We start from the raw sequence: 9622 nt of genomic DNA, 5'->3' as shown, positions 1-9622 counted from the left end.
AACCTGAACCTCAATTTTCACGTTGTAAAATGGGGAATGATAACAGTACCTACTGTATAAAATTTTTATGGGAACAAAAGGGGACAGTGGTATGTAAAGGTTTGGCTGGTGAGTGTCCTGTAAATGGAAGCTTCTTGATACTATCTGTTTTCAGGCTTGTCCAGACCAACCTAACTTCCTTTTCCACTTAGCAAGAGCCCCCTGCTGCTCTGGAGCCCCCCCATATGTACAATCAACTGCCTAATACTGGGCATGTCTCTTCTCCTAGGGCCCCTTAGAGGTGGCTTCAGAAGGGCTCTGAACTTAGCAGTTCTACCCTTACTCCAACCCCGCCCCCTGGGGGGCATGTCTTTATTTATTTATTTTTTAACCAAGATTTCCAAACTCTGTGGTTGCCTTGCCTAGCTAAAAGAGGAAGAGGGGGATCAGCCCAAGGAGAAGGAGGAAGAGGAAAACAAGACAAACAGCCAGTGCTAGTGGAGAGGAATACATGTCCAGTGGGTCTGGTCCCGTCAGGGCTGGTGTCTGAGAATCCGGTTCTCTGCCCTGCCGCAAGCCCTGCGTCAGCCTGCCGCTTTCCTGCTGAAGCCATGGGCCCACGGACCCTGCTGATCTTGCTGGTGGTCACAGCTTGGCATGGTAAGAGCAGAACCAGAGCTTTGGGGGGTCAGGGGGTGGGGACAGGGTTGTGACAGGGTTCCAAGGGAAGGATTCTCTAAACCTCTGCCCGTCACTAGGGTCTCCACTCCGCATTTTCATCTCCCCAACCCTGGACTGCGGGTGTGTGGGTGTCTGCTCCAGAAAGGCAGTGGAGGGAAAGCGGGTATGAACTAGGTGGAAGCAGCCTGGCCAGGGCTGTGGATCTGGCCCAGCTCAGATGGTGACTGTCCGTGTGTCCTGAACACATCCCTATGCCCTCGGGACTCTTTAGTGCCTATTGAACGGTCAACAGCATGTTTTGGGGGCTGATGGAGCAGACAAAATGCTCCTCAAACCCCACTGTGCACACAGATACCCCAGGGATCTTGTTACAGTGCAGACTCTGACTCTATCAGTCTCAGGGGTGATCTGAGATTCTTCATGACTATCGAATTCCTAGGAGATGCCAGTCCCACTGGTCCAGACCTACGCTGAGCAGAGAGGCCCTGAGAGCCTCTTGTGGCTCCGCTGGCACTGCCAGTGTGGGACTCACGAGGCGAATGAGGCAGGATGTGACTTGGAGGGGCCTGAAGAGGCAGTGGTCCTTCCTTGGGTGGCTTGGGCAAGAGGTCAGAAGGAGAGGTAAGAGGTTAGCCTCTCTGGCCAAGGGCTCAGGAGAGGTAAATTTGGGGCGAGAGAGTACAGGGCTAGCAGCTTGTCTCAGGGGAGGACAGCGAGGGTCTGCTAGGCTGAAATCACAGACACAGGCTGCGGGGCCTCAGGACAGAGAGCTGTGGAGCAGACCCCACCCGAATCCCATCCCTCCGACAGCATCAGTGATGCAGGATCTCCCGCTAGGAGGGTCCCTAACTGAGGCTGGGGGCTGGGTGCTGGACTCGTATCTACAGTCGGCCCGACAAACACATGTTAAGTTCTTTTGGCCACTCCATGCGGCATAAGGGATCAAACCCATGCCCCCTGCACTGGGAGTGTGGAGTCTTCACCATTGGATCACCAGGGAAGCCCCTAAATTTTGCTGCATATTTGGAGGAATGCTGGGGAAGGATGGGGACTGTGGGTGGGGTAGGAAGGCAGCAGCATCTCCGGCCTTCCCACAGTCCTGTGGCTGCAAGAGCCTGAGGAATAGGTGCGTCTGGTCCCTGAGGACGAGATGGCCCACTGAAGGGCTTTTTTGGGCCCAGTCAGTTCCACTGGGCTTGCAAGTCTGTTCTCTTTTGTTGAGATGAATTTATGTGTAGTAGAAAGCATTGATTCTTAAGTGTACCTGTGATGAGATTTGACAAGTATATACGCTTGTGTCCCCACCATCTCAATTAAGATAGACACTATTCCCCTCATCCTAGAAAGCTTTGTGGGTTTTATTTCACTCTTTTGTCCTATCCTCCTGCCCAGAAAATGCCTATGGGAGACTGATGGGGGATGGAGGGGCTGTCCAGCATCTCGCCTCAAAGGAAAGAAGAAATGGGGACTGCAGGCTGGAAGCCTACTTTTTCAGTAGACCAGTGATGAATGAGGGGCAGTTGTGAGGAAGTTGGGAGACAGAATCACTGCACCCTAGAGACCAGAAGAGACTCACTAAGACTCAGGGCCAAGGAGGAGGCTGTGCCCCAAACCTTGGCATGCTGTGTGTGTGTGTGTGTGTATGTGTGCGCATGTGTGTATGTTTGTGTCTCTGTGTGTGTATGTCTATTTTTTGCATGTGTATGGGTGTATATATTTGTGTATGTGTGTGCATGTATGTGTGTGTGTGTGTATGTTTGTGTGTATGTGTGTGTATGTCTATTTTTTTGTGTGTGTATATGTTTGTGTATGTATGTATGTATGTATGTGTTGGGGGAGAGGTGGGGGTGTGGGGGCACACCCTGGGAGCTGATGATGAGGGATGTCTCCCAAGCAAGTGGGAGGGGGTGAGAAGGTTTGGGGAGTTGAGATGGTGGGGTGAAGGGGCAGAAGGGGTCCAGCCCCCACCCAGGGAGTAAAGGCCTGAGCAAGCTTTTCCTTCCCTCCTGTCAAGCCAGCAGTGGGCAGCTGGAGCGGAAGCTGAGGGTGTCAGCCCTGTCCTGCATGAATACTTGCGACGACAGGACAAAATAAGATAATGCCTCTCTGACTACACTTCCAGGAGGCTGAGCCTGGAGTTAGAGGACAGGGTTGGGGTGGGTGAGGGAGAAGGCACCGTGAGACCCAGCAGGGGCAGAAGCGAAATACAGAGTCACAGAATCTGAGACCGTGGGATGCTACAGGCATAGGCTGTGACCTTTAAAAGTTAGCACTTCAGCTGTCAGAGTGTCAGGATCAGAGAGGAGGTTAGGAGAGTAGTAGATGAAGCAATAACACGGGACAGGAGAGCTGACTCAGCCAGAGGTTGTTTATCACCTCCTTGAATCCTCCCAGGACCTCTCAGAGGTGGAAATTCGGATTGTTCTCATTGAAAGAGTATCCTGAGGGTCAGAGGTTAAGCAGCCTACTTAGTTAGCAGGGTAGAGCCAAGTTTTGGACCCAGGTTGGCATAGCACAGTTGTAAAGAATCCTCCTGCCAATGCAGGAGATGGAAGAGACTCGGGCTCCATCTCTGGATCAGGAAGGTCCCCTGGAGGAGGAAGTGGCAACCCATTCCAGTATTCTTGCCTGAAGAATCCCATGGACAGGGGAGCCTGGTGGGCTAGAGTCCATGGGATCGCAAAAAGTCAAACATGGCTGAGCGACGACTGGCTGACATGAGTCCACAATCAAGCTCTTCCCTCCAGTCCCCCACCCCAACCCCGATGCCCTGCATGGCTGCAGCAGTAATAGGCTAGCACCTGCTCTGTTGGGACTTGCCAGCAGCCTGCCAAAAATGATGCTTGCCCCTCTCCCTGGGGGTCAGCAGCACAGGGAAGCCTGGCTACAACCCCCAGGTGTCGGCTTCCGCAGTATTCCTCTGGTCACTCCATCCTTTATGCAGATCAGAAGCCTGCACATCTCTGATGTGTACAAAATCAAAACATAAATTAAGTCATCCTGAAATAATTTGACAGGATCTTTCTGATTCTGGGGTTTGTAGTGAGGGCAGGGTGCAGTGGAATGGAAAGACCCATTTAAGAAGATTTTGTGCAGTACTTCCCTGGTGGTCCAGTGGTTAGGAATCCACCTTCCAATGCAGGGGACATGGGTTCAGTCCCTGATCGGGGAACTAAGGTCCCACATGCCAAGTGGCGGCTAAGCCCACACACTGCAGCTTCAGAGCACTTATGCTGCAACAAAAGATCTCACGTGCTGAAACTAAGACATGATGCAGCCAAATAAATAAATACACTTTTTTTTTTAAGAAGAAGCTTTTGTGCAAGATGATGAAGAGTCCCTGAATTTGCCTGGTTCCTTCAGGGTTGGGATGTCCATGGTCCCATCGCTGGGACAGACAGATTAGACTCAGTAGGGGGGTACCTAGTAGGTCAGTGGCAGAGCCGGGTCCTGCAGCCTGGGATATGCCAGTGCCCAGCAGGTGGTACTGCCTGTTTCAAGGGGTGAGGGGGTCTTTCCCCTAAAGGGGACAGTGGCCAGGAAGCAGAAGTGAGAGCCTCCCTCGGAGAAGGACTGCAGGCTGAGCGGAAATGGGGGCTAGGCCGGGTACCAGCAATGTGTTTCCGCCTGCACAGGCTGGAGGGCGCCTGGCAGCCCCTCCAAGTCCTTGAATCAGCTCTCACTTCCCTCCTTTACCCCTATTTTAGGCCCTGGAAAAATGCTGACACTGCAGAGGCAACGGGCCTTCTTCCCGGAGGGCCTGAGTTTCAAGTTCTCTTTTCTCCTTCAAGAAAATTTTCCTTAAAAGAGATTGTCCCTAGTAAACGCAGCAGTGCTGGGATGTTAGGGTGGGCTTCTGGGGGTAGACTAGATAGTAAATAGAATGGCTAACCTTTGCTGAATTATTTATATTTGGTGACAGGTGATGTTCTAAAGCTTTCTGTGCATTTAAATTTCCTGACATCCCAATAAATGGGTACAATTTTGGTCCCCATTTTATATGGGGAAACTGAGGCACAGAGCCTCTGAACCTCCCCACTGTGCTACAGACCAGATGTCCAGTGATGAGAGAAGGCACAGCAGAAGACTCGAACTCTGCCATGCCAAGATCCCATACCCCTTGTCTTCTTCTTTTATTTCTTTAAAATATTTTTTAAAGGTATATGCATTTTTATTTGTTTTTGGCCATATTGTGTGGCACGTGGAGAGGTCAAACCCATGCCCTCTGCAGTGGAAGCTCAGAGTCTTAATCACTGGACCATCAGGGAAGCCCCTTTTTCTTCTTCCTCGTGTGAATTAATTCAGAACACTTTGCCATGAACGTTCTATTCATTTCTTTCTTCCAAGGACAGAGGAGCCGCCTGGTGGGCTGCAGTCTATGGGGTTGCAGAGAGTCAGACACGCCTGAGCGACTTTCACTTTTGCTTGTTTGAAGCCCCTTCTTTGAGCTAGGTGCTGGACTTCGTAGCAGGAATGCAGCCCATTTATTACATCAGGCTGAAGGAGTCCACTCCTGGGGAGAATGACGCAGTCATGGCCAGGAAGACTGAGGCCAGAGGCTGCGGTAGCCCCCACGGGACAGTGGCTGGGTGGGAGGCCAAGAAAGCCCTCAGTCCCCTTCTCTCAGAGACATCAGAGATGTCAGTCCATCACAGAAGGTTTGGGGCAGGGCCTGAAGTGACTGACCTGAGAGGGGCAGGGACGTGTTTGAGTTGGTCCTGCAGTTGTAGCTGAACCCCAGAACCAGCAGCAGCCTGCCAGAGAGCCCCCAGCTCAGAGGCAGGGTACAGCCAGCGGGATGTCACCTCAGCCCTCACTTCTATCTGCCACTTCCCATCACCAGGTCAGGGGGTCCCAGTGATAGAGCCCAGTGGCCCTGAGCTGGTGGTGGAGCCAGGCACAGCGGTGACCTTGCGATGTATGAGCAATGGCAGCGTGAAGTGGGATGGCCCCGTTTCCCCCTACTGGACTCTGGACTCTGACGCCCCCAGAAGCATCCTCACCACGAACAATGCCACCTTCCTACACACGGGAACGTACCGCTGCACTGAGCCTGGAGACCCCCTGGCGGGCACTGCTACTATCCACCTCTACGTCAAAGGTGAGGACTATGAGCCCCCTCCCAAGAGGACTAGCCCAGCAAGGCCCACCAAGAACGGCCAAGAGGGCTGGGCCCTGACCTGAGCCATCATAATAAGCCAACTCCACGTTTACTGAGAACCTGCCACGAACAAGGACCTGTGGCAGTGCTTCTAATTTCATTCCTCACAACAACCCTGTGAGAAGGTTCTTGTTTCTGCGCATTTTCCAGATGCTCAGAGAGGCTGAGTCATTTGCCCAAGATCACACAGCATTAAATAGTGGGGCTGGACCTGCCCCAGAGCCCCCAAGCATCAGCTGAGCTTCCCTGGTATTATGTGACCTCAGGCAAATGAACAGCATCTCTGAGCTTCTCCGTCACCAATGTCCAGGGACCGGTCGGTTAGCCTGGCGGAGGGGGGCGTCTTTGTAACCCTGTATCTCCATGCTCCCCAGACCCTGCTCGGCCCTGGAGGGTCCTGGCTGAGGAAGTGACGGTGTTGGAGGGTCAGGACGCGCTGCTGCCCTGTCTGCTCACTGACCCAGCACTGGAGGCGGGCGTCTCGCTGGTGCGGGTGCGAGGCCGGTCTGTCTTGCGCCAAACCAGCTATTCCTTCTCGCCCTGGTACGGCTTCACCATCCACAAGGCCAAGTTCATTGAGAGCCAGGACTACGAGTGCAGCGTTCGGGTGGCTGGCAGGGTGGTGAAGTCCCTCAGCATCCGGCTTAAAGTTCAGAAAGGTGCGTGGACAGGGACGACCTGAGAGCTGGTGCCTGGCGGAGGGGAAGTAAGGGTGGGTGCTTTGTTTCACCTCTTCCTTCCAGTCGTGCCTGCATCATCCATGGGGCACCTGCTGAAGCAAGACCATGAGGTGTGAGGTGCTGGGAGGCAGACCACATGTATGCTGATAACTCAACTGGCAAGGTAGTCTCAGGTCATGAAATAGGCTATGAAAAGCATTGAACTGGGTGGTGGAATAGAATGTGTGGGCGTGGGGAGCTCGTGGAGAGAGTGACATTTTATTTGAGTGGAAATGTGCCTTATGAGAAGGTGGAAACAGCAGGTCCACAGTCGTGAGCTGGGAACAGGCTTCAGATGTTCCAGGAATGGAAGGAGGGCCCAAAGCTCTCCCACCCCTTCAGACATGGATTCCTACTTGGGGCGCACCAGGTGCTGGGTGCTGAACACAGGAGAGGGGGGAAACCGTGAGCAACGCCATGGGGTGTCATGATGGCAGGTGCATGGGACGCCTCGGCATCAGCATCAGTGGTGTTGAAGTCTCTCTTCTGTCTGCTCCCCCTTGTTTCTGCTGGGCTGGTAGATGGATTCTGGTTTCTGGGAGGACTGGTGTGAGTCAGCAGGATCAGAATCTGAGCCTAAGACAGGAAGCAAGCACGTGTAATGAGGCCAGGGTCAGAGTGGCAGGGCTGGCCCAAGGGCCTGTGCCCTGAGCCCACGAAACCTGTCCAGGAAACCAAGGGAACCCACTCTGTGTGCAGAGGAGCCAGGCAGGACCTTTCCCTACAGCCCACCTTGCAGAGGGATCCCAGGGCCCTCGTTTCACCATGACTCTGTGACATGAGTGCACTCCTTAGCATCTGACCCTGTAAAACGGAGTTAGGTTATCTTTCAACAACAGCCACAGCCAGAGATGTTAATTCATAGGCTAGGGCTTCCCTCATAGCTCAGTTGGTAAAGAATCTGCCTGCAGTGCAGGAGACCTGGGTTCGATTCCTAGGTCAAGAAGATCCCCTGAAGAAGGAAATGGCAACCCACTCCAGTATTCTTGCCTGGAGAGTCCCATGGACAGAGGAGTCTGCCAGGCTACAGGCCATGGAGTCACAAGAGTCGGACACGACTGAGCGATTAAACCACTATCGCCATGTTTTAGGCACTGGGTTAGCTGTGCCTAAACTAGGCATACCACACTAGGGATACCACCTGCATTTACTGGTGGTGACAGATGAGAGAGAAAGCAAATAAATGTGATGAACAAGAAACCAAGCTGAAGAGATATGGGTACGGGAATCCTGGGAGTCTCCAGGCAAGAATACTAGAGCGGGTTGCCACGCCCTCCTCCAGGGGATCTTCCCGACCCAGGGGTCGAACCCAAGTCTCTTACATCTCCTGTATTGGCAGGTGGGTTCTTTTCCACTAGTGCCACCTGGGAAGCCCGAAGCTAATTCAGCTAACCTGTGACAGGAGGTCCCTCTGAGGAATGTTTGAGCTGAAGATGTGAAGGATGAGAACAACCAGTCAAAGTGTGGTTGTTGCATGGATCAGGCATTCCCAAAGGGAAGGGCAAGGGCACATCTTTGGGTGGGAGGGGCCACGTGGCTGCAGAGCGGTGAGGGGTGGCAAGTGCATACAGGTTGGGAGCAGGGTCTGGGGAGGTACGAGGGACTGCAGCTTTTAGTCTGAGTGATGAGAAGCCGCTGAATGTTAGCACAAGAGAGGCGCATGATCCAGTCTTCCTTGTAGGGAGCTGACGTTGGCTGCTGTTGGCCTCACAGTTGGCTGCTGTGAGGAAGCAGGGAGGCCTTCCAGGTGGCTGCAGGAGTCCAGAGCAGAGGGGAAGGGTGTGACTGGGGAGAGGCGCTGGTGATGGAGCCAAGGGGACTCTTCAAGGTCCATTTAGGAGATGGGATTTGTTGTGGGGAAAACTGAGGTGCCATGGCTGCCCCCCAGGTTTTGGGAAGGGAGCCTGGGCCCATGGCAGAATGCAGAGTGGCAGCTCTGGCCTAGGTGCTCATGGGTGCCTTCCCCTGATCTCAGTCATCCCAGGACCGCCGACCTTGACATTGGAGCCTGAAGAGCTGGTGCGGATTCAAGGGGAGACTGCCAAGATCGTGTGCTCAGCCAGTGACGTTGATGTCAACTTTGACGTCTTCCTTCAACGTGGAGACACAAAAGTCAGTACCTGGGGGAGGGGGTGGGGTCCTGCCTGTCCTCCTGGCACTCCAGGCCCCACCTCAAGGTGGCACTGGGAGCTGAGGGCATAGCTCAGGACCAGAGAGAGGAATAACTCACCCAAGGTCTCACTGCTGGTCAGTAGATGATGCAGAAGCAAGTCTCAGGCTCCTGCATCTGCACATTGTAATGGGAGAAGGAGGAGGCAGGATTCCACCCCCTTGACCCATGACCTTTGCCCTAGCCTGTAGACAAGAGGCACATGTCAGCTCAATTCTGATTTTGCAAGAGGTTCCAAGGCCACTTCTGAGGCCCATGAATGTAAGAATTATTTCTGAAAAACTCTAAAGAGAGAAAGAGGGAGTTTTCTCAGGAGGAAATGGCAGTAGGCCACTTCTAAGAACATACTTCCTCCCCATGCCTTCTGCATGCCAGGCATAGCCCTATGCCATTTGCATTCTCCATCTCACTTACTCTTCACTACAACCCTAGAAGCATGGGCCAGTGTCAGTCCCAATTTGCAGATGAAGAAACTGAGGCTCACAGTTCAGTCCCTGCCCAAGGAAAAGCACATAGTAATCCTTAAAGGCTGAGAATTAGAACCCAGCTCTTTCTAATTCCTAAATGACCTCTGTATACCATTTCTGTTCCTTCTGGATGCAGCTCGCAATCTCTCAACAATCCGACTTCCGTGACAACCGTTATCAAAAAGTCCTGACTCTCGAACTCGATCACGTAGGCTTCCAAGATGCTGGCAACTACACCTGTGTGGCCACCAATGCCCGGGGCGTCCACACTACCTCCATGGTCTTCCGGGTGGTAGGTGAGCATCGGGGTGGTGGAGGGTCAGCACAGATCCTGGGGAGAGGGGGTGCCTATGGGGATTGAGAAAGAGGGAGCTGATGTTAAAAAAAGGAGTAGACACTGTTGGAATAGCTCACTAGAATCCCCCTTTTCTCAGCCTGGCTAAGG

At 53.2% G+C, this 9622-nt stretch overlaps 1 protein-coding gene across 1 annotated transcript in view; it reads left to right on the top strand.

The window, feature by feature from the left end:
* Positions 1–425: 425 nt before the first annotated feature.
* The window catches only part of CSF1R (colony stimulating factor 1 receptor), a 31579-nt gene continuing 22382 nt past the window's right edge, over positions 426–9622 (top strand). The window contains exons 1-5 of the mRNA XM_070374622.1: positions 426–639; positions 5504–5761; positions 6196–6480; positions 8516–8652; positions 9314–9473. Coding sequence (XP_070230723.1) covers positions 591–639; positions 5504–5761; positions 6196–6480; positions 8516–8652; positions 9314–9473 — 889 coding nt within the window. The 5' untranslated portion in view covers positions 426–590. The remainder of the gene's footprint in view (positions 640–5503; positions 5762–6195; positions 6481–8515; positions 8653–9313; positions 9474–9622) is intronic.

Source organism: Bos mutus, chromosome 7 (assembly GCF_027580195.1).
Source record: "Bos mutus isolate GX-2022 chromosome 7, NWIPB_WYAK_1.1, whole genome shotgun sequence".
NCBI classification, from domain to species: domain Eukaryota; kingdom Metazoa; phylum Chordata; class Mammalia; order Artiodactyla; family Bovidae; genus Bos; species Bos mutus.
This window is presented reverse-complemented; position numbering and strand designations above follow the sequence as displayed.